The sequence below is a fragment of the Athene noctua genome, chromosome 2 (genome assembly GCF_965140245.1).
Source record: "Athene noctua chromosome 2, bAthNoc1.hap1.1, whole genome shotgun sequence".
NCBI lineage: Eukaryota > Metazoa > Chordata > Aves > Strigiformes > Strigidae > Athene > Athene noctua.
The window spans coordinates 57421028-57446164 of record NC_134038.1 but is presented as its reverse complement, the minus strand read 5'-3'; the positions used below and the strand labels follow the sequence as shown (position 1 = coordinate 57446164).

General features: G+C 37.1%; 1 protein-coding gene across 9 annotated transcripts in view; it reads left to right on the top strand.

Moving 5' to 3' along the window:
• The window catches only part of PIEZO2 (piezo type mechanosensitive ion channel component 2), a 314600-nt gene that overhangs the window by 250172 nt on the left and 39291 nt on the right, over positions 1-25137 (top strand). For 7 of the 9 annotated variants that reach the window (XM_074899237.1, XM_074899233.1, XM_074899236.1 and 4 more), the window contains 9 exons: positions 5509-5752; positions 6976-7072; positions 8901-9060; positions 11652-11741; positions 14094-14215; positions 15003-15074; positions 18990-19093; positions 21180-21278; positions 23802-23913. In XM_074899237.1, the coding sequence (XP_074755338.1) occupies positions 5509-5752; positions 6976-7072; positions 8901-9060; positions 11652-11741; positions 14094-14215; positions 15003-15074; positions 18990-19093; positions 21180-21278; positions 23802-23913 (1100 nt within the window). The remainder of the gene's footprint in view (positions 1-5508; positions 5753-6975; positions 7073-8900; positions 9061-11651; positions 11742-14093; positions 14216-15002; positions 15075-18989; positions 19094-21179; positions 21279-23801; positions 23914-25137) is intronic. The other 2 variants (XM_074899238.1, XM_074899240.1) reach the window with 2 other exon arrangements.

Below are 25137 nucleotides of genomic sequence, written 5' to 3'. Positions count from 1 at the left end.
CTTCCTTTACTATAAACTGCATAACAGATCTTGTGTTCTTGATAGTATCTTTCCTTTCTTTGAGCCCTTAAGTATCTCTTTCAAAGCTTTCACTAAAAGTAGATTTTCCCAGGCTTTAGATTATGTTATTTTTGAGTTTGCACTGCTCATATGCAGTCTTAAATGCCTAATTTGCTTCAAAGAAGCACCAGAGAATGTCTGACAAATCTTTAAAAGAAGGACTCTCAAGCTCTGGAGAATCTACCAAAGGTATACCTCAGAAGAAAATGTATGTATCTGGCCTTCATCCAAGACAATGCAGAGCTGAAAGGGCTTTGTCTAAAAACATTTCTTACACTTTGCTATAGAAGTTTCAGAATGGTCTAAATATTTAGTAACATGGAAAAGAACTTGGTTCAAAGCTTATCCAAGCAAGTGAAATGAAAAATGGCATTTCTCCAGAAATCAATCAGAAAGAGCCAAACAAATAGGTGAAGACAATCTGGTTATGAATAAATCACAAAGTGTAAAAAACCATGAGTGCCAGTATTTTCATGTGTTTTCTGAGAAGCCCCATGTGTATTTACTGCCATGTAAAAGAAGTGGCAGTTGTAGACCAAAGCACCCTTTCTGATCTTGAGAAGATGCTAGTTGGTCGCTGTTCTAGTAGGCATGGATAAAAAGGTTTTAACTGCAATATAAACAGTGGCAGAAAAAGAACATATTTCCAAGTGCTTCATTTTCTTCTCTCTGGAGAAATACTTGGGCTCAACAACGATAAATACAGTCTAAGGAAGAGATTTCCTGAACTTTTCTTGTCTTTCCACCCCCAGATTTCTCAGGGGATATATGCTTGACCCCAAAGGGATAGCACAACCAAAGGGCTTTGAAACAGAAATAAAACTGAAGAATAAAAGTAGGAGCTTTTAAAATGAAACAGGATTTAAAGCAACTTTACTGGGGATAATCCTTTCCCACAGTCTCTAATGTTGGAAAATTCTCATTTCAGTTCCCAAGCAGTTTTCAGACGTTCTCCTAGACGTTGACAGGGAAAAAAATTGGGATTGTAATCTACTTTTTTCCTCTTAAAAGCAGAAACAATATTAACAGCCAGTCATTGAACTGTCCCCTTTAATACCTGGGAACCTTCACCAGGTGAGTCATGTGAAGTCTTTCAAAGGCAACTGTGGTGCCTTTCTTGGAACTATACTTCTTCTAACTTATAGTGAGAGAGGATCTGCAAGTAGTCATTACAGGCTTCCTGTCATATTTGTTGTATAAAGCAGATAAACATTTTGTTGCTAATAAAATGAGCCTCAGCAAATAACAAAGTTTATATTTGGGAATTTTTTTAATGGATAGAAGCAGGAAGTAAGGACCTCACTGGTAAGAGGGTGAGAGTAAGAGAATATCAGTCCTGGGATAGGTCTTAACAAAAATAGTAGGGACTAAGACCTATAGGATCCACAACACTAAATTTGAAGAAGTCCATTGAAATAAGGGAGCTAATTTTCAGAAGGTTTGATGCTGCTATTGGAAAAGGGAAACTGCCTCCTGAAGGCTGAAATGGAGCTACAGGAAAAGGCTTTGGGGATGGAGGCTTGGTGACAAATCAGGAATGTTGGGATTAGAAAAGGAAATGGACTGTAATGCAGGGTCACACAGGCTGCTAAGAATGTAAGGAATAGGAGATAGGGAAGAGGGGAAAGAAGAAATTTGGGGAGTAGACGTAGCTTACAGAATGCGCATATATAGGGATAATATGCCTGGAGGAGAGGGAAGTCATCAGAAGAGGGCTGCGGGAAGACCCTCCAGTTTATATGGATGCGGGTGGCCACATTCAAAACAAAACAGGTGGCTGATAAGGAAAGGCAACAAAGCTACAGAACAGCAGCTCCTCCAGCAAGAAGCAGCATTGAGCTATATTGATTGGGGCAACAGCACAACAGGCTCTCACCAGTGTGTAAGCAGAAGTGTGTTGTTTCCCTAAACTCCAAAGCTCTGTCTGAGAATAAACACCTTTCCTCGAAGGGGTTATCAGCTACAGCATCAGCACCTCTCAGTGCCTGCAGGCAGAGCTCTGGACACTAGGCTGTCCACAGCCAAACACATCATTGAGCATGCCAGGAAAACAACTACACCTAGAGCAATCTTTTTGCAACTGGCTGGATTGTATTACAGTTAAAAATTAATTCCTGGGGAAATAATATATTGAAACACTCATGATAAGACTGATAAAGCTTTAGTGAAAAAAATACTACATCATTTGTTATGGAGAACCATCTGAGCTTACAATAGCTTTGATGGATGAGTGGAATGAACTTCAGACTTTATCTTCCTTGGTTTTGAGCAAACTGGTAACAAATTTTTCCAAAATGTTATACAGAGTATCAGTGGATTCTGCTAGTGACACAGCTGGCAAATCAACATCTTTTATTTTTCATTCATCTTTCATGTTTCTTCTGTGTAATTTCTCATTCAGAGGTTATTGTGCTATCAAATCCATAGTCTGATGCCCTTGGTACACTGGGGTAGTGGCTAATCCTCCTCAGATGTGTGGCTGTATTCCTGGCCTCCAGCTACACTCTCCCACCTTTGCATTCACCCCACCAACAGTGAGGTGCTTCATAGCTGAATGGACAGAAAAGTCCTCCACCAAAATAAATTTGCTTTTGCATATTTGCTTCCTGAAACCAGTTCAAAGTGTCAAAGCCAAAGAAGGGGCTGAAATGCAGAGATGAGGGGATGAAGGGGAGTGGGAGTGTCCCCTTGGGAAGCAACTGCTCAGATTTCCTAAGTGTACTGTCAAATATCACATTCTGAGGGTGGCCTCTCCTCTCTGTGACTGGATGTTGATTTAAAGACCACTTAGAAGATGAGGTTTGGAAGGTTTACATGGCATTAGACTAATGACCCATGTGGTCTGCAGTGAAAACATAAAATTACGGTATGTGCTATCCAAGACTAAGCATTTTCTGCTGTCTGTGAAGTTTTCAAACAGAGGGTAAGCACCCTTAGTGACCTTCTGGGTTTATGCAGGGTCTTCTTAGCTGTTGGGGTGGCTTTATGCTTCAGCTTCCCACTGTTGCATTATAATCTCCAGAGCAAGGAACTGAAACTCCTCATTTCATAACTTTCTAGGGTTCGAAGCCAAATTTAAAGACTTATATCTGAGAATGTATCGAGTGATTTGAGAGGCAGTATGTTGAGAAATTCCCCACCAGGACATATCTTCATTCCTGCTTTTGCAGCACTTGACCTACCTATATCATTATAAACAATTAAGGAAAATTAGGGGGATGATGACAAGGAGTTTAGACATATTGCAACTGAAATAAGTGTGATTTCAGGAATATTTTTATCGACCTGAGACTACACGAGTGTAGTTCTGTCCACTATGTGCATTGTTCTTGGGCCAGCACAGAGGTACCTGGGATGGTTGGTGGTATTCATTGGTTAGGTGTGCCCTGGATGGCTTGTCCAAATACATTTTGTGACATCTCCACTCCAGGATGAATTCTTGAGAGCCATTTTTATGATAGGGTTTTCTTGTAATTGCATATTTATAAAAATCAGAATGATTTCCATCTCTAAGAACTACATCATTTGTGACTTGACATAGTTGTATTGCCTCATGCCTTTTGAGAAGTTTTTCTTTACATCCTGTTCTGCTGTTTGGTTTAGAGATGTCCAGTTCTATTATATTTAGTATATATTTTGAAAATGAGAAGAAAAGATGTATTTCATTTTTTAGATGACTGCTAAAATGTAGCAAATGGTTAAAAAATAGTGAAAAAATATCTAAATTATTATCTTCCTTTTCATATTCTCTCTAATTTCTGGAAGTTTTAATCTGAGAGTCTCCTGTTGGACTGTGACTAAACCAAATGCCATGTGTATATGTCAGAAAGTCTGGATGCAGTCAGTTCCAGTTGTCTTTAAGAGTCAGAGTCCATTTTTATTAAAGAGTATTAAGATATTGCTATTTGTTTGATCAATTCGGTTCCATTTTGGGCTTTTCCTGAAGGATGCTGATGCATTTTGTTTCTATCAGAGGTCAAGATTTCTGAAATATTGCAATTGATAGAGCAATGCTGGGAAGGTGATTTCTTCCTAGGCATCCCACACATCAATAGTTACTATTAAAGGAACACCAAATATTATGGTAATTTTTTCTGGACAAACAGTGAGAGCACCATTTCCAGTGCATATTAAGTTAGTGAAGACCTGTTCTACCGATGTCTTCCACTTCTTTATTTTCCCAGTATAGACTGATTTTTTGTTAATGTTTTATCACCCAAAACCCAGTAGCATCTCTAAAGCCATGACATTTTTAGATTTCACAGGCAGTAGTCCATAAATTTCTTAAATGTTTGTGGGAAATAAACATAAAGGAGCTTTCTCGTTACCTTTTGTTAAATGCCTCTCTGGTTGGCTTCAGCAAATGAAATGTATAATACAAGCCTATAAATGTAGGACTATAAATACATACTCCTAGAAAGTTCTGAGCCTGAGAACATCAAGCAGCAGGGGCCTTTTTATGTGGCTTCATACAGTGCATTTAGTTCATTTACTCCTTACATGGTTTGGCTTAGGTATATGTGTACTCCTATAGTTCTGTCTCCCTGCCTTGGTTTCCTGACAAATCTAGTTTTGCAGCCTGGTTGGACAGACCCTGAAAACACAGCTACATCTGGAATCAAAACTCTGAACAGGGGAAAACTAGGAATTAGTTGGTTTTGCAGTGTTTAGCTATATGTAGTATTTGGTATTGCCTTTGGCAGATATTCTTATTTGAAAGCACACTGAGTCAATGTAAGTCAAGATTTTAAGGAATCTGAAAATACCGAATTGTTTCTCACTCATTCCCACTGCGGGCCAGGCTGATTTCAGGTAGCTCTGTCTTGTAGCTTCCTGGCAAATGTTTCAATAAATTCTATCACATTTATGTTCTGTAGAAACCTTTGTTCTCCTCAAAACTTTCACAGCTGATCTCCATTGGAGAAAGATATTTTTAGCAGCCGTCTGAAAACCAGGCTTTTAACCAGACTGAATTCCCTAGAAGACATCAATAAAACAGAATTGTTTTTAGTGGAGTGCTGTATCTGACTTTTTAAGATAGATTTGCTATAATATTGCTCAGACTTCTTAAAAGATTATCTCAGATAGCATTGAAATTGCATATGTAGTGTTGCCAGATGATATCTCTTTATCATAAAGATTGATGAGAACATTTTCCCCCTTTCATGATACAAGGCTTGATCCTGCACGATGCAAAGTGCCCTGGCCATGTGTAGCAAGGTGCTTATGCATATGAATGAGCTAGAATGGAATATATGGGCCAGGCAGACCCATGAGTGGTCTTGACCCACTGACCTTGGTATTAGTCTTAAGTAGGTGTGCCAATGCTGAAGTGGGACAAGAATGCCCAGAAGACCTTAGGCACAAGTGTCAGCCAATAGCACATAAAGAGGAAAGGTAGCATTGCCCTCAGAAAATCATAACTTTTTCTCCTTCTTTTACTTCCAGGTCCTACTTAGACATGTATAAGGTGATAATATTTAGTTACCTCTTCTGGTTTGTGCTTACTATAATCTTCATAACGGGAACCACAAGGATCAGCATATTCTGTATGGGCTACTTGGTAGCTTGCTTTTATTTCCTTCTGTTTGGTGGAGATCTGTTGCTGAAGCCCATCAGAAGCATCCTGCGTTACTGGGACTGGCTGATTGCCTACAATGTCTTTGTGATCACAATGAAGAACATCCTCTCAGTAAGTAGCTGCTGCCTTTCCTCTGCCATCAGCACTTTGATTAGAAGTGTGCACAGTGCATCTAGTGGTCATTAAAAATCCTTTTTCAGGACCACAGCCTTCTGCAAACACAAAGCAGGCTCCATTTTACTTCAGAAACTTCAAGTGCATATCCAGGGAATGGTTAATGCATATACATTATAGGAAAATGTGCATCCTTGTATTCAGTTGGGCTCTGTGAAAGCTCACAACCTATTTTCGAAGGGCCAGGTTCTGGTTTCTTTACCCAGTAAAGCATTTCCTTAGAAGTCTTGTGTAAATCTCAGTGGAGTGAGAAATGAATAAGAAGTGCAAGATTAGTCATACTGTCAATAAATAGTGCACATTTAATTAAACCTTTTATTTAAAACTAGAATTTTCAAGCCTAGTACTAGATAAAGTTGTGTGATATAATGTAATTAGTGAAGTTGACTACAAAGTTACAAACTGCATTCCTGTTTCTTTTAGAACTAGTTGAAATTCAGGTGAAAATAGACATATCTGGTAATTAAATATCAAATTCTTCTGCAGACTATTAAAGGTTTTCTTACACTAATTAACCCTTTAGAGCAGATTCTTTCAGTGGCACTGATAGGTGATTGAGACAAGCCAGTAATTTAAATATTTTTGAAAGATAAATTTAGATTTATTCCTGGCAATTGCTTTTTAGCTTTGAACATTTTTAGTACTGGACCAAAAAGAGCAGACTTTTTTTTTTTTTTTTTTTTTTTTTTTACATTTATATAAGTCACTGTACTGAAATAAAATTGATTTATGCGTGGTTTGAATTTGCAAATGTTCTAAATACTTACATATGTGCTTCATTTTATGCTTGGGAATTCAGTGGAGCTATGTGTTTGTTAAGCTTGTCCACGTATGTTTGCAAGATTAAGTCAGTGATTTATAAAAGTTGCTTAGCTGTTGCATTGCATCACATGCCAGACATATCACTTTCTCTGCAAAAACACAAAAAAACCCCATATACCTCCTATCTCACTGGTAATCAAAAGAACAAATTCTTTCTATTTAAAAATGATGTGTGTCACTGGTAAAGACACTCTTTCTTCTAACCCTTGTTTTACTAATGAGATATAATTCAGACACTGGCAGTCACAATATTCTCATGCAATATAAAGAGGTGCAATATTTTTCTTATCTTTATTTCTGCTAGGTTTTGTTATATGAAACTGTTCTTTTACTTCCAGATAGGAGCATGTGGCTACATTGAATCATTAATTAAGAATAGTTGCTGGTTGATTCAGGCATTTAGTCTGGCTTGTACAGTTAAAGGCTACCGTATTCGTAAGTATAGCTCATTTTTCTATTTTTCATTTTTTCATTTTCTCTTTTCTCTCATTTCATTTTCTATAAATAAAGAGTGACCTTCAAAATCTTCTACCGTATTTAAGTTGTGCCCCCTCCCTGTGAAAATATCATACCCACAAGTTCAGTTGATACAGGTTGGTCCTATATTGACTAGCAAGAAAGAATATTGAAAATATAGAACAAAGGAAGATACATATACTGAGAGAACTATCAACACCTGCACACACATACCCACAACCACCATTTGCTGTAAATAAATAATTTGGTGATGCCAGTGCTTAACACAGTTTCCCCGTATATGCAGGTGGTGTGATACTTGAGGGCATGGTTCCACTGTATAACTTGAGCTTAAATGTCAGCTCACCATCACTGCAAGCAGAGGGCAGCTTTTCCAAGCTGCAGACTCCCTCTCCTCCCAGCGTGTCAGGTGTTACATTCAGTTATTCAAAGGGTAAACCAGTTCAGTTCACTGAAATGGCAAGAGGCTAAACCAGCATAAAAGTGGTAACTTTTTTCAAGCATAGTGAGTTTAGGCAATTTTTTTTGCAATTACTTTCATGTTTGTGATGATAACAGGGAAGGAGTCGATAGTGTATGTGGACGGAGATGAGAGAAGGGAGGAATGAAGCAAGACACTTCACCTCTCAGTGAACTGTTAATTTGGCTCCACTTTGTCCTGACACCCTGGACTGATGGTTTGAAAATGCCTGATTTTTTTCAGTGTTTTTTGCTGAATTTAAAGAACTGTTTCATCCTAGTGAGTTTGCACCAAAGTTCTGAGTTCCTGTCTCCGCGTCTGATCCTAATAGATAAGTGGGGAGTAGGGGAAAAGAAAGGAATACAAAGATGCAAATTCACAAGATAAATGGTGCCCAGTAGTTCTTGTGTATCCAAAACTTTTTGAGCAGCAACAGAAATTTAGATACAGGTTTCTGACTCCCCAGGGGATGGGCATAGCAGGCTTTGAAGCTCTTGGAGTTTGACTTTCCAGACCTTATAGACTGGCTTGCTTGACTGTAAAGCCAGCTTCAAGGCAAAGTCTGTCCCTTGAGTCCTTCTACTCCCTTCTACAGAGCAGCATAGGCCATTTAGTTTATTGTCTAGCTCCACAAAACCCAGTTTTAATTTTTTAATATCCCCAAGAGAACTGTGTTTTAGAGAATAAAGAAAGAAAGAACCCAAGCCAAAATCTAGGAAGGAATGGGATTTCCTCTCTGCCTGTCTCCTCCTACCCCAAAGGAAGCAGTTTTGTGGCTTCAATTTTTTTTTTTTTTTTCTCTTATGCAATGGAAAGAAACATTGAACTGAGTTCTGGAGAGGAAAAAAAAAAATATTAAGTGGTGACAGTCAAAAAATCATTTTGACAAAAATAAAACACGTTCTTTCTCATGTTGACAGTGTTCTTAATAGAAAAATGAGACAAAAAGTCACTTTGAAATGAAAAAAATAATTGAAACATGCCTTTTCAGAAAATACTGAAATCAGATATTTCAGGCTAGCAAAACTTACTTTTTTTCCATTCTTTGTTTTCAAGTACTTATTAGGATAAGATGAATTTGTTTGCAAATGTTTCACTTCTGGTGAATTCTCAGTTTTCATGGAATATCACATTATTGGAAGCTCTCCAGTTTGCTGTAAAATACGGTGTTCTTCAAATGGAAATGCAAGTCAGTTTTCTTAAGAAAAATCTAATTAAATTACCTCAATTCAAATAATTTTAAAGGCTAAGATTACTTAATTGATTAAACATTATAAAAGAACACTTAATACAATAGTCCTTATGCTGATGGTGTCTTTTTTCCAGCAACCAACAATCTAGATTGTAAACTGCCCAGTGGAGAAGCAGGAATCATTTGGGACAGTATATGTTTTGCTTTCCTGCTGCTGCAAAGAAGAGTCTTCATGAGTTACTACTTCCTGCATGTGGTTGCAGATATAAAAGCTTCTCAGATCTTAGCATCAAGGTAAGTTTTAAAAAATGAAATGAAACAGTTCAAGTCTCTCATGGCTATGGTACTTATTTGTTTACAATAGGTAGTACCAAAAGTCCTTTAACACTGGTTTAAACAATCCATGCTAAATTCATAATTGCAAACCCAAATCTGACAAAGCACACATGAGAAAACAAATTAATTGAGAATTTCATAGAAATTAAACCATCTTTCCTACCAAACATCATCTGCTGCTCTCATAGCACTTATTAATAGCTGTGAAAGTTGGTGTGTGTTGCAGCATTCTTTCAACATAAGATCATAGAACCATAGAATCACAGAATGGTTTGGGTTAGAAGGGACCTTAAAGATCATCTGGTTCCAACCCCCCTGCCATGTGCAGGGACACCTTCCACTAGACCAGGTCACTCAAAGCCCCGTCCAACCTGGCCTTGAACACTGCCAGGGAGGGGGCAGCCACAGCTTCTCTGGGCAACCTGTTCCAGTGCCTCACCACCCTCGCAGTGAAGAAGAATCAATATGTATACATCAATATGTATGAGAGCAAATGCCAGAGTTTCTAAGCCTTGGAAAGAAAACATTCTGCTACCAGAGCTTGTTTGAGACAATAGGCCTTAGAAATCATGACTCCAAAAATGTCACACGGGGAAAAATAAAGGATAGTTATGACATCTGGTTCAGGAAGACTATCAGGAAGACATTTGGAAGTGTCATGTCACTGAACACTGACTAGGTGTGGCAAGGAAGTATCACCTTCTTTGGGCCTGTGACTTATACTTCCCCACAAGCACCCACTCATAGCTATCACTAGCACAACCATTCTTCTGTTTTTTAATAAGAAGGCTGATCAGGAATTAAATTCTGGTTTTAATTTCAGTAAGATTCCTAAGGAATTACTTTTGTCAATATTGGATTAAATGTACTGTGGCTTTCCCCCCTCCCCTGAAAAACATATGGACATTGATTTCTGTGTTTGAGGGCAAAATTTAGTTTTCATGTCCTGAAAGGAAGTATTTTTTTTATCTTCTTCTTGTTCCCCCCCAGGGATTACTTTAAAGCAGGGACAAGTTTAGCTGTATACCTCCATCTTATAAGGCCTCTCTCAGACTTTTGCTCTGGGGTGAATTTCAATACTGATGCCCAAGATTGCTGGATACCACCTTTTTGTCGATTTTTTTGTACACTGTTCACAGTGAAAAAACCATGAGTATCAAAATCCCTCATAAATTGGCGAGTTTGCATCCAGAATGAAAGAGCAGGCTCACGTAAATGGCACTGGGCTGGATTGAAAGAAACATATTTGGTTCCTACTTCCAGCTTTGTGTCTTTTGGTAAGTTACTGAACCTACTCAGGCTTGACTTCTTCAGCAGCAGAAGTGGAGACATACTGGCCTATGTCAGCAGCTTTGTAAAGATAAATGTATTAATGACCAGGAAGTGCCAAGATATTACAGGAAAAAGGGAAATGTATAGTGATATAATTATTTTTTTTTTAGTTAGCTGCTTGCCTTGCTGAAATCCAAGCTTTGAATTTACATGGACAATGGAGAAGGTCAGATGGCATGGTCTGGCCCTGTCTTCTAGTTGAAGTTAATATTGTGAAATACAAATACCTCACCTATATAAGATTAAATTGTGATTCAAACAATAGCAATGAGGATCCAGTGACAGTTTTGAATGTCCAATAGAAATTAGGAGCGATCAGGTTTCTAAGGAGAACATGTCCTTCTTTGTTATATTTTACCATAGTTCAGGACAATAATGATGGCCAGTCTTGATTGTATTCCTTTGAAAAAATGTACTGTGGTTATCCTGCATATTGCATGGAAAAATGTTTAATCTCGCAGAACACATGGTTGAAAAATTAATTAGAAGTAGACTTCTGAAACTATAGCAATTCTTACTGAATTCTTGACAAAAGGCAGGCTTTAAATCTATGCTCCTTTGACAGAGACCTTGAGGCTTTTTTGAGAGCCTTCAAGAACTGATGTGTAAATGATTAAGAATGGCCAAGATGTGATCTGGACATCCAAATCAATGAATTGATTACATTCATAAATGAGTTAGAAGCCATATTCTTTTGGCACAAAAGAAACTTGCTCAAGGATTTGTGTACTGTATTGTTCAGAACGTAAAAGTGAAGCTGAAGCTATGCTCGTCATAGCCCTGGATACAGCTGAAATTTGCCCACAACTTCCAGGGAGCTGAGGCAGAGGGACAAAGTGATTATAATGCTGAAATTAGTATAAAGACCAAATTCTGGAGATGTGTAAGAAGTCCTAACTCAGCCTTGAACCCACCCATGTTTTATGTTCTTGAGGACTGGAAACTGAACTCCTTGAACAGCTGCTAGTGGAACTTCTAGGTTGAGTAGGGGTCACAGCATTTGGCCCCAGATCTTGAAAGGATTGACTGTAAACAGATTAGCATTCTGGAGTAATTGATTATTTCTTTCAGGCCCTGGATTAGTCTTGGTTTATGAAGATGAGGTCATGTACAGAGGGAACATCGAGATATCTGTGATTACCTGGCATAAGGGAAATTAGAAACATTTAATGTTTCCTCTCCTTTTTTCCTTTCTTCTGCCCCCACTTCTGCTGTAGGGGTGCTGAGCTTTTTCAAGCTACAATTGTCAAGGCTGTAAAGGCAAGAATTGAAGAGGAAAAAAAATCAATGGATCAGCTGAAAAGACAGTATGTATTTCATAGATTTTTTTTATATATATATGTGTATGCATGTATTCCACTGATTGTTCGTATTTATCTAGAACCTTCTTTTATAGAATTCTGATAAGGTTTCGAAACTTGATTTTGCAATTATGAAAGTTGCTCTCTGGGCATTCAGAGATCTTATGTATTCAAATATTATGTAGTTTTAGAGTCATCTTTTCCAAAAACCAACATACTGCAGAATCTAAACTTTCATTTAAACATAGAATTACTTTTCTAGGACCAAGGGTTATGAGGTTAACATAAAGAATCAGAGTGGAACGTACTGGCTTACCTGCTCCTCAGTGAACATGAAACTTTAATGGAAACAGGTGTTTCCTATAAATCAAGAGAAAAGATGTGAACCCTCCTTCTTGTTCTGAAGGTTATTCTAAACCATATCAATCCATTGATGACAGTTTAAGATCAGCTTTTAACTATTCCACACCTGAGTATCATAGCAACATGACTATATAGTCTTCTCTTTAAGATGATCTGTATCCGCTATATTTTTTTTCTCTGTTAGAGGTCCAGTTCATTTGTAGTTTTGTGTAGTATGAATGCATGCAATGCAGATGAAATATTGGGGGGGAAAAAAATCTGTCTTTTTTCCTCTTTCTTTCCTTCTACTAATTATCCTGCTGTTCTCTCAATTTGTTTCTCCCTATCTCTCTGAAGAGTAGGACAGTCAAATGCAAATCCCTAATGAAACTCATCAAAAGTATAGGCAGATTACTTAACAGAAGTGTCACATTAACCCTATCTCACTTGAAAGTGCAAGCCTAGATGATTAGAAAATAGGAGACTCAGACACAGGAACTGTGTTAAAAAAAACAACAAACAGAAATTAGATCAGCAAGGGGCCTAGTTAGTGAAGCTGTAGTTAAGAGGCACCTAAACAGCCTGAAATCACTATGGGCTAAGGAAGCAGAGTAACATCCCGGCCCTGCAAGGGATGACAATATTCTCATTGATTTTACCATTATTAGGATTTTATTCTATATATCTGTATTCCTGATAAATTTGCTGGATACCTGTTGCTTCCATTTCATTTGTGGTTCCTCCTCTAGTGTCTGAGTGCAAAATATATACGTTTACTTTCACTGAAGATATTTGCGTTCAGCTTAACTGGCCTGGAGATCCTTTCAAAGCCCACTCCTGACAGCTTTTTCCATACCTGCATAACTGAAGAAGCATCAGAAGGCTGCAAGGTCCATGCTCCCTACTTGCATGCCCGAGGTTTTCCATGAGATGATGTACTGGGCTGGTCCTGGTGCTGTTCAGCGCTTGAATCAAAGTTACAGAAATCATTCTTTTCTGTTAATACTTCAGAGGAGATGATACTGCTTGCAATAACACCAAATCTAATCTATGTTTTTCTAAAAATTACTAGTTTATATTTCCAGGATGTCTGACTTCAACAATAGAGAGTGCTTGTTTTGTTTCATTTAATAATGTGCAGCAGTACTTCATACAGTTTAGGCTGGTTAGGATGAAGAGAACTGTCAGCATGGCCAGAAGTTCTGAACAACCAAGTTGTCCTAACTGACAGAGCCTAACTTCAGCAGCAGATGAATGGTAGGGGAAGAATTCTAATCATCTACTGGTTAGTAGCAGCTAGCTGAGATGGAAGAGCTTTTCCCTCTCTACTGAGTGTTTTTTCCCTAAAACACGGACAGGTTAATAAAAGTATTTAAGTGCATTTTGATCGCTGAAATTAGTGAACCATTTGCTTCTAATCCAGTTGTACTGAAAGAATTTAGTCTTTTTTTTTTTTTCTCCTACCATTTTTCAAACTGTGAAAACACAGAGTCTTCAAAGATCAGATAGTGCTAACTTTATAGGATTGCAAGAAAGAGAATTGAAGGCTTGCCTACATCTGGACAAGGCTGAACCAGTTTAAGTCTTACGTATTTCCAGATATGGGATAAATGAGAGCTTAAAGAGTGAAGAAGTAGCGCAAGAAGTGCAGGAACATCCACATCCCTGGTTTTCTCAGAGTTTCATTGCTGTGTTGTAGCTCCTGACAGCAATTATTTAATTTTTAAATGATAATAAGGTATTTGAGGGGGAGTAGGTAAAGCTGTCTTCTCATAGCAGGCAACCCAGTTCTCACTGACCAGTGAGTGAACGTCTAGGCTTGACCCTTCCATCCGGCCCCTTCAGAGCCATTTAACTCCTTACGTTTAAGGACAGGATTAATGATAATGTGGAATGGATAATTCCTTTAGAAATGTTGAAGTGTGTGTGTGCGCATGGATGTGTTTAACACTTATTTTTCAAGGTGTGTCAAAAAGGATGAAGACATGAATCTAATAAGATTCTTCTTTTTGCTAGAATGGATCGCATCAAAGCCAGGCAGCAAAAATACAAAAAGGGTAAAGAGAGGTTGCTAAGTATGACCCAGGAGTCCTCAGAAGGGCCAGAGATTCGGAAAGTTTCTGAAGAAGATGACGAAGGTACCATTAGCTATTTTTGTACCATAATTGCAGTTGAGCGTTAGGGACCTAATAGTTGGATAAGTGATAAATTGTTCTTCAAAACTGTCAGCACATAACTACGCCGTTAACAGAGTATCAGTTTGGAGCTTGATTCAGCCAAAAAATCTGGGGTTTTGTACTGCAATAAGGTTTAGAGAAAATGGTTTGCTTTGAGGTTACTTTTGATTAACTTCAGGCTGTTGGCAAAGAACTGAATAGCAGCAGAGATTTGTTTTGAACGAAGTCATTATCAATAAACAACAGTGTTATAAAGAGGTAACATCCATATTTTTCCAGCAAGATTTTCTGAATGCTGTGAGGTTTTTTCAGTCACTAAAATGTTTATGTGCTTTTAAATGTTGTTTAGAACATGGGAACAGATAAAATGATACCTATCTAGTGCCACATTTCTAGCACTGACTTGGGATCAGGACTTACTGGATTTAAAATTTTTGGAGCCTGAAATGTAAGGGGATTTGAGAGGAGGGAAAATATTTTCTCCTTGAAATTACAATCATGTGACTGCATGTTTTAAAACACAAAACTGAACTATTTAACTATTTTAGAGTAGAATGCTGTTTTAACTAAATTTCTGCTTAGTGGTCATGCTTCTGAATGATTTTAATATTGAATGTATTCAGTAGATTTGACATCTGATGTGCTCATGAAATTGTAGCTCTTTTGAGAGAAATTAAAAATTATTAATCAGTGTAAGAAACTTGTTTCTCATTTTGTAAAATTAATATTTGGACATATTTTATTTTAGGAGAAGCAGACAAAGAGAAAGCCAAGGGCAAAAAAAAGCTGTGGTGGCGGCCTTGGGTTGATCATGCTTCCAGTAGGTTTTCTCAATCATCTTACAAATATGTGGATTTAACCCTTATATCCTTGACCAGAATGAAGGCATTCCCATGACCTGTTTGTTTTATGCCTGATTTTATGATTGTGACTTGATAGAAGGCTTGTTTTTTTCAACAAATGATTTCTACTTCCAAATCTTCAAGGAGCGAGTTTAACCATATTTTGAACTTCTGTGCACTGGAAGCATAGCTAGCTCATGATACTTTGAGCATTCTTAGAAAAATATCAAGTCTGATAAACATGTGCCAAAAAGAATCTATTTTGGCCTCAAAAGTCTCAGCTCCCCCCTATTGCAAAGCACAAAATATTTTAAAAAGTGAAGGTGAAGGTTTGCCAATGCATTCTAAGATTAGTCATAATTTCTTTTTCATATACACACATCATACATCTTTTTTTACAGTTCATCAGTCATTCTGCTGTCAGCTGTAGAAATCTGAGTACCACAGCAGGGCAGCAAGACTGTTCTCAGGACTAGACTGCGTAGAGTTCAGCTGAATATCTCTCATCACACTTTAATGTACTGCTGATGCCAGTTGTTCTGTTATTTTCATTTTTTGTGTGTGTGTTTATCTGAGAGCAAAAATGTGTTCAGCTTTATACACAAGAAATTATTAGCCTGTGACACTCATATCATTGTTGCATTATGATATTTCAATTTGTTTGTGGTCCAATACAGGCACACAATAGAGTTCTTCCCTACATTATGGATTGGGTAAAACAAGAAAACTGAGTAGACTGCAATTTCAAATCAGATATCCTCCTATTGGATTTTTATGGAAGGAAATCAGACATGAGCTATTTAACAACCTCTGAAGATTTAAAAAATATTCAAGTGTATAGCACTGATCAGAGTTAAATATGAATGTCTGTATTGTGCCTGGTCATTTAGTTTAAAAGAGTCACTTCAAGTAATATTTTTACACATCTACATACTGCTTCATTTACCTGTGTGCATTTATTTGTAACTCCAGCATATATATTTGCTAATAGCATTTAACAGAATGTCGTATGCCTATTTCTATCAAGTCACAAGTAAACTGTGCCTCTACTTTTATTTTTCTAAAGGGCACACTGCTACTTTAGAGAGACCTATCCCTTTTCAGAAGTCTTACGAAAATAAACTTCTTGTCCTGTAGTTTCATTAAGAACAACAATGACAGAACACATCAAAACTATAATTTGCAAGTTTTTACTGTAGAATTTCAAGCTATGGTGATTTTTGAAGGAATGGGATATGGTCTCTTGTTTATTCACCACTGGTTTTGTAATAAGAAGAACTGCTCAAAGAAAGACATTGACTTTGGCTTTTACTTATTTCACCCTCATTATTTAATGTTCTTAGGTGGCAACTTGTGTTTTGGTATTTAAACAGTGAGCATTCTTGAAATTATTTACTGCAATAATGCAAAACCTTGTGGGAAACATCACAGACCCTGATCCTGCAAACAGTGGTTGCCTGCCATTTGGCTCATGTTCACGCTCACTGAAACATGGCACTGACAGTAGGTGTTCACAGGCATACAAACAAGAAATAGACTGGTATTCCCCATCTGTTCTTTTTGAAACACTGCTGTAACTGCAGCATTCTGCTGCACGTGGCTGTTCATCTCAGTAAGTGGGGTTGTGGCTGTGGTTGTATATATGTATATATTGAAGTTGCTCAAGCTTGAAGTTTTATGCCAATTCTGATGTCTAATTTAGGTTTGTATTGATTTTTTACACCACTCATCATAATTTTATTATACAGAAAGATACCTCATTTTGTATATCATAAGAATTAATACACAGTCATAAATTTGGCATTGAGTAGAACAGATAGGAAACATAAGTGAGGCTTTTCTCATTGACACTCACTCACACTGTCCCTTGCAGGGAAGTATGGTTCTTCCTGTGCTTGTGGATTACTTATGGAGCCCCACAAAGATCAGCAGGAGTTAGGGCCACATGCTTTGAGGTCCTCAGCTGCTTCTGGAGCACAGAGTTGTGTCTGATGTGGTGCAAAAGATAATGCTTGCAGCTGTCCTGAGGAGCTCATTCCCTCTGGACACAAGCAGATTATGAGATTATGCTGATTTATCCCGCATGGCTCCCCTTCTGCCACCACCATCTCATCCCACAAGGAAAGCCTGCAAGTCCCTTTTCTCAGTAGAAGAAAGTCACATTTTGCAGTAGGAGAGGGGTCCCCCAAGTCCAGTCTGGCCACGAAATATTGTACTAGTAAAATCTGGCTCTTCAATAATCCCTGTAGGTGGCTAACACACTTCTTCCATTTTGATGTGTGCAAGAATGCATTATTGCTATTCAATCATACCTCCTTCGTTAGTTGTAAAAGAAACATAACTGCTGCATTATAGTGTCCCATCAGATACCCTTTAACCTCAGAATTTTGGAGGGAGACCACTGTAGATTTGTTTTTCTGCCAGCTTCAGGCATTCCAAGTCTGACTCAGTGGTACTTTGAGCCTTTAAGGAATTGCACTGCAGTAGAGGTTTCCCCTAGGTGTCACACCTTATCCTGCTGATCTTCTGTGTGGACAATTTCTGTTGCTGACTATACGATACTTTTTTATGAAAGAGAACTGCAGACTACTGGCTCTTACAATCCATTCCTCTCTTTAATGCATTATAAATGGGCATTCTTAGAGGCCCTGTACCAAATAATTAATTTGCTTGTTCCAAGAAATTTTCAAACTTTCTTTTCACCTCAGTTCAGCAATTAGAACTGCTGAAGTGGACTCTCCGTCCCTTTGCAGTGCATTCATTAGTGTTAAAAGTCATAACAAGGCACATTAGACACAAAATTCCCTCTGTGAGGGAGTTTTAGATGCTGAAGTTATGATCCTATTGGGTTCTGGCAAATTTCAGAGTGTGCTTACCCTGAGGTTTGTATGGTAGTTATATGTGGTCATCTGTGCACAGAGGATCTGTGTAGAATTCAAGGTATGATTGAATTAAAGCAATTGTTACTTTTCCAAAAACCTATAATGAGGGTTAAATATAATTTTCAATATAAATATGTATTGCTCCATATATCCAGATTGTGTGACATTTCATCTGAGTAACTGTTCCTTTAAATATTTCAGCTTAAAAGTGGAAATTATTTATCAGTTTTCACTGCTGAATGTAATGCTGTGATTTTGATTTTTCTCTTGCTCATTACCTTATTTTTAATTTCTTTTGTTTCCCTTGTTTATTCATGTAGGCCTGTTACCATCTGAGAAATAAAAACATTGCTTCTGTTCAAGGATATAAGGCCTAGCTTATTCACTGCGCATCTTTACTGTATCAAGGTTTCAGAATCTTTCTGAATCCATGGGCAAAAAATTGAAACTCATTTGTGATCACGTTAATAGAATCCAAATGATCTGTTTTAAACAAACCAAGGTTTTCCATTACCTCATCAAAGCTTAAATGTTTGAAGAAACCATTAACTAATACTATCCCATTCCATAGTTTAAAGGATACCTCAGCATTTTAAAGAGAAGTTCTGTATTTTTTGTCCAGTGGTACTGTTCATGTAAATTCATTTACTAACCTGCTGGGCCTTTTTACTCCCTCAAATAATGATCAGTTCCAAATTAATTTAGACTTAACTGTCATTTTTTTTCTTAAAAAAATGTAACTTAGTAACTTGACATACTTCAAGCTTTTTCTTTACATTTTCTTCTCATGGTGATGTTTTTCTTAGTTCTTGTATAGTTCTCATTCATGCCCAAAGTATCACAGAATAACATCAAATAAATTGCCTGAGACCTTTTAATCTCTTGCTTCTTCTCTGTTTTTCACCTCTCCTGTTTATGAATTTTTATGTGACTGGCTGGCTGTTCATAGGTCTTGGGGCAATTGAGAATAGAACTTTTCAGAAAAATAAGAAAATATTTTGTTTCACTTAGTGGTCAGAAGTGGAAATTATTATTTGTTTGAGACGGATAGTGAAGAGGAAGAGGAAGAGGAGAAAAAAGAAGAGGAAGAGCCTCGAAAAAAATCTGCATTTCAGGTACTTTATGGTAATTTGCTTTCTGGTTGACATCTGGAAAAAAATGTAGGCTTCTCATAAATCAGGCACATATGTTAAAGCAGCCAGTACATCTAAAGTAGACCTGAAAAGTATTGCAAATCAAATTTCTTGCCAATTTAAAATGCAAGTTTGCCTGTTTAAAGCATTGCCAAATTCCTACAGGAACTATAGTGAAATCATATCTTCATTCACTTATGCCTGAGGAAAACAAAAATACAAAAACAAAGGTTAAGAAGTTGAGCTTTATTTTTTCTGCATTGCAATAAAGGCAGGTGAGGAAGCTGACTTTCCTCTGGCACTGCTGTACAATGCTTCAGTGGTTTTCTGGTTTTGAGTGGATGTTATCATTCCATGAAGAAATGATCCTGAAAATAATCAGCTTTTCATGGAAAAGAATACATAATTTTTTTTATTATTATTGACCCTCATGGACCAGAGAAATATATTCTTGGGTTATAAAGAGCTTAACATTTAAAATTACAAAAGGACACCACATTGCTTTCTCTCCTTTCTTGTTCAGGATAATGTTAATTAATATATTTGTATTTTAAGTGACAGACTGCATTGAAGTAAAAGGATATTGTAATGTTAAAAAGATAGCTGAAGTTTCCTAACTGGGTTCCTACCTGTAGACTGGTTGATGTTAGACAGTACCAGGTATTGAATCCACTCGCTTAAATGAAGCACTTCGGTGAAGAAGTTAGTGAAATACTCATGCATATAGGATTGGTTTAACCTTCATAAGACTAAAGTTTTACTTGTTGAAGAATTTTCTGAAATACCACAAAACTTTTTCAGGTCTGTAACTTTAAAAGCTTAAGCACATTTGTAGCTTTTTGCAGATGAGCATTCCTATCCAGATGCAAGCTCACATCACTGCATAACTGGTGCACTACTGAAAGCCCAGCCCAAGCAAGAGCAAAAAACCACCTCCATGCTCTTCTATTCTTATGCTAACAGCTTTCAAAAAAGCTTCCCTGCCGTTACTGAATTACAAGAAGAAATATTTTATTTAATTCATTGATGCAATGTGCCTTAAGTTTATATACTTACATTACCAACTGATTACATTTGTTAAACTGCCTGCATAGTATTGACATGGAAAGATTTTTTTCCTGACCTAGAAAAAGGCAAAACAAATGTGGATGAAAAATTATGTGATAAGTAGGTTTTATTTTCTACTGTTCATACTAATTTTTTAAATATTTTGCATTTAACTTACCTTAAACCATAAAAGTGGCTCATGAATTTCTAGGTCATGTTTTCTTTCTGGTTTTCATGCAGGTATAGAGGAAAGTTTGCGTTCTTGTTTCTGCTGATTTTTTTTTTAAAAATAGGGACAGCATTTTATTCAGATGTGCTGGTGCCAAGCACTGAGATTTTAAACAGTTCTAAACTTGACGTCAGAAGCTAATAAGATTCTTCCATTTACTCTGGGTTTTGGGTTTTTTTCTTTGTTTGGTCTTATTTTTTTAAGCTCAGTCCTGAAACTATTAGTCTGAGGATGAAGGATCTGGGTTATATTTCACAGTTCTGGTCAGATGTTCTGATTAGGTGGCCAGTTCTGCAATATGTGCAACATGAAGATGTTGGATGGCTTTAAGAAGGAGGGGAGTTGTATAGAAGAGAAAGTTTATTTTGTTTATGAAAATCTTGTTCATCATTTGGTCATCATATCTTGTTTGCTTTGTATCACTATACACATGGTATATTAATACATTAATAAAAATTAATTATATTAATTACATTAATAAAAATACTGGCAAAGTGAACTTGTTTGCTGTAGAATCTGCTAAAGAATTATTTTTAACTATTGATTTTTCTTTTAGTGTAATTTGCATGCAATAGTTAACAATTATTAACTTGGAGATTTTATTTATTAGAGAACACAGGGAGTTAAGCATCACTGAAATTTTATTGTGGAAATCACAAACGATCTTTTTTCATATTGGAGTCTATGAATGTAAATTTGTTCTTCATAATCTAGATGCAATCATTCACTAGATACATTTATTAATATTTTCTTGTTTTCTACTAATTGCTCTTGCTTTGTCCTTCTTTATAGAGAGCTATTGGGAAATTTGCTTCAGCCATTTTAGCCTTGCCAAAGTCTGTCATTAAACTACCCAAAACTATTCTTCAGTATTTAATCAAAGCAGCAAAGGTACTTGACATTTTGTGAGTGCTCAGTATATGACCCATCCCATAGTTCCTGGTGTAATGTATGCCTCTATCCTTGTCTGCATTTTTCCTCTTATATAAATGATTAAAAAAAATAACGACAGCCAAAGCTGCATTCCTAGTAAACACAGTACATTTCATACTCTTGGAGTGGTCAAGACACACACACACAAAAAAAGCGGTTTATCTTTTTTTAAATGCAACCTCAGAGAGAAAATGCAGACCGAAATTCTCATTTTCTTCTGATACCATTCTGCAAGATATTCACATCAAGTTGCATGTATCTTATGGACACCGTGGTAATTGATCTCAGAAAGCTGGTAAAAAGTTTGTAAAATACACATTCTGCTCCAAACCCCTTCTTAGCTTTCTACTTTTCTGACCTTCATCATCATAACAAAGATTTGTGCATCTTCTTTCTTGTCCTTCATGAATAAATTTGGTGTTTCCTACCTTTGAGCACTGTGTATCATTTTATACTCCATATATGTAACATGACATTTCTAAGTAGTGAGCATTACAGATTGGGTGTACCAGCTCCAAAGCCTAAAAGATACTGCATTTAAAGTTTGTCCAGTGGTAAAAATCTAAACTAATACATATGTATTCACCCAGTCAGCTCTTAAAATATCCACTGCTTAGAAGAAGTAGTTACTTTAGATTTATTAATCATAGAATCATAGATTGCCAGGTTGGAAGGGACATCAAGGATCATCTGGTCCAATCTTTGTTGTCAAAAGCATGGTCTAGACTGTGGCCTTTCTTCAAAACAAATGCTCTTTCTTCATTCTAATCTTCTACCTTCTTCCAAGTCTGCCTTTTACCTCAAATTTCTTTATTCACATTATGACTCTGGCTAGTGTACAGTTTCTCAGCTAACTGTTCAATAGCAGATGTTGACAGTTTCTGACTTTCAGTAACTAATACGGTATTAGTTCACTTAAGTATCATCATTCCTCCAGATCACCTTCATTAGGTGAAGAAATGAGAAACCATTGCTTCTGATCCCACACATTTTCTCATGTGGTCCTTGTTTTGAACAAGTTAGACATACCAAAATAAATGTACAGACTTTGAGAGATTTGGAAGGGGACCTTCTTAACAGTACCAAAATAATTTCCTGTCCACTGCTGTACACATTCACAAAACAGAACAAAATACTTTTCCCTTTTAAATTCATTTAAAGTCAGTTTGACAGTTTTTTAAAAAAATGCTTTTAATGTCCCAAAGCAATTTTTGTATGCAAATTTTAAAAATACAAGTAAACCAAACAGAATTTTTACCATTCTGTCCTATGAGGGGCAGTTCCAGCTTCACTGAGATACACGTGTGTTATTGTCATCGTCTGCATGTTTGTCTTGTGAATTAATAGAGCTGTTTTGTTACGGTGCTTCATTTTCACCCTCATGCCTGTGTCTGTGTGCTTCCCTGCCCCATCTCTATTAGCAGTATGTGTTGCTTAGAAATAGAAGACAATGCAGTGCCAATTGAAGATGATTACCATTTTTCAATGGAAACCATAAAGGGAACAAAAAACCATCTTTTGTCCAAAAGAGTTGTGGAGGAGATACAGTTACTTTAGTTTCTGTTATTCACATTTTACGTCATATAGGGAAAAAAGATATGAGTGTTACTGCTTTTTTCTGTAACCTTCCTTCACAGCTTGAGCAGAACTATTCAAGAAGTTACTTTCGGGTAACTTTTTTTACTTTTTTTTTCCCCACTGCTATAGCATTTATAAATATTCTGGGCCAATTCCATGCTTCATGTAGTCATACAGGTCAACAGACTGTTGATCTGAGTGAGTGCTGTGAGCAGGACTTGGCCCCATAAAATCCCCCTGATACATAGGTAAGTATTACTGTCTTCATTTTACAATTGGAAAAAAAGTAGAAGGAGGGTTCATAAGTGACTTATCTGAAGCAACAAAGGGGAGCCATTGTCAAAATCAGGATGAAATTTGAGGAATTCCTGACTGCCAGGTATGGGACTGTGCATAGATAGCAAATCTGTAAATGTTCCACTAGGATATGCATAGAGGAAAAAAATTACCTAAAGTATGAAAAATGTACAAGCACAAATACCTGTACTGAGATACTACTACATCTTTTGATGCTTTAGTTAGTTGATTGCAGCACTTAAAGTTTCCATTACTCTGCATCTTGCCTGTAAAATGATGAAGTAGAAATACAGAATTAAATGGAGGGATTCAGGTGAAGTAGCCCATACACAGAACAGGGTATTAATTCCCAAAGTTCAGACCATGCATTTTTGTGGGTTCTAATGAAACTTGGTTCACCCACAAGTGTTTTCACATTTGGTTTTATGCTCTCAAAAATAGCACATGAAAATTCAGCAGATCTGCAGGGGAGGTGTTAGATTTGGGATTCAAAATATTTCCTTACCCCTGCAGAACTGAATGTGTTTACTTGAACTATGTAGTCCTGCTTGTGGCTTACTCTCCAAACATGAAGAACCTTGAAATAAATGAGTTTGTTCCTTCCAGTTTGTTTATCAGGCCTGGATTACTGACCCTAAAACAGCACTACGACAGAGGCGCAAAGAGAAGAAAAGTTTTGGGAGAGAGGAGAAGCGAAGGCGAAAAGGATCTGGGGATGGTAGGTAGACTTCTGTATTTAAAAAAAAAAAAAAATGTAGTGTTAACTAGAGGGTCTGTTGTTCCTGGCAGTGAAAGGCAGCTGAGTTTTTTGAGGGCAAGTGCTCTCAGTTCTGACTAGGAACTGGAAAAATGAGTTTGCCTTTGGCTGGCTGTCTCTCCCTGCCCTAGCCCATGACAAGGCCAGCCATAGCTACGTACTTTCATTCTGCACAATGCAAACTGGGGGTGATCAAGAAGAGGGGAAATGTGTGTTTTCTATGGAGCTGCAAGACAACACATTGCAGAAAACATCAGCTATATGAAAACATTTGTGGGAGTACTTGAAAGAGAAGGCCATAACCCTTTGAAGGTGTAAATTTATAAAGCAAATAATCTGGTAGTTGACAACATTTCTCCAGAATATGGGAGTGTAAATGCCAGGTGTTTGGCCAGAATCAGGCAGAGCAAGGACATTAGCCTTTCAGTCCCTCACCTTATAAAAAGGTTTATCTTACTCACCAGGTTTTTCTAGGGTTGCTCAAAGGCTTTCATTTTGATGATAAATTCATGTGTATTCCTGGGGAAGGATTTGCATGTGACAGACAGACATAGTGTTAAAGAACTATTTCATGAGGAATTTCCCAAAGAGCTGTAGTTCAAGTGGAGCTGCAAGAAAAATTCAGTGAAATAGCCACATATTATTTCTTTTTGCCACCCTTCCTCGATTGTTCCCTAAAGAAGCTTAAGTTGATATGTGGGGAGGAATATCAAGAAATGTTTTTAATTTTCCATACTGTACTCGCTGAGGAACACAAATATCCATGAACCCTGAAATTTGCAGTGAATTCAGCAAGTAGCAAAAGGAAAATATATAAATGTTAACAGGATTTTACTGGAACTCTAAAATTACTCATGCCTCTGGAAAAAAAAAATGTTTGTAAGTGGTTCATATCTCTTCATCTTTTGCTCCTTTTGTAAACAAGAAAATAAAGTAGAAATTCAGAAGCTTTTCTGGTCAGTGTAGAAGAGGGGGACACATTCAGGCTGAATCAGCTGGAGTTTTCCTTCATTTGGCATCTTCACCTCTGAAAAAGAGGGAGCTTTATAATTTGCTGCCACTGAAGCTGTAGCTGCAGTTACTGGGTATTTGATAAAGGAGAGTTGTTTGTTCTGTCTGTGACGCTATGTCACTCTTCTGCTACAGCCCTAAATAAAAGCATGTGATGGTTTCAAACCAACTCTG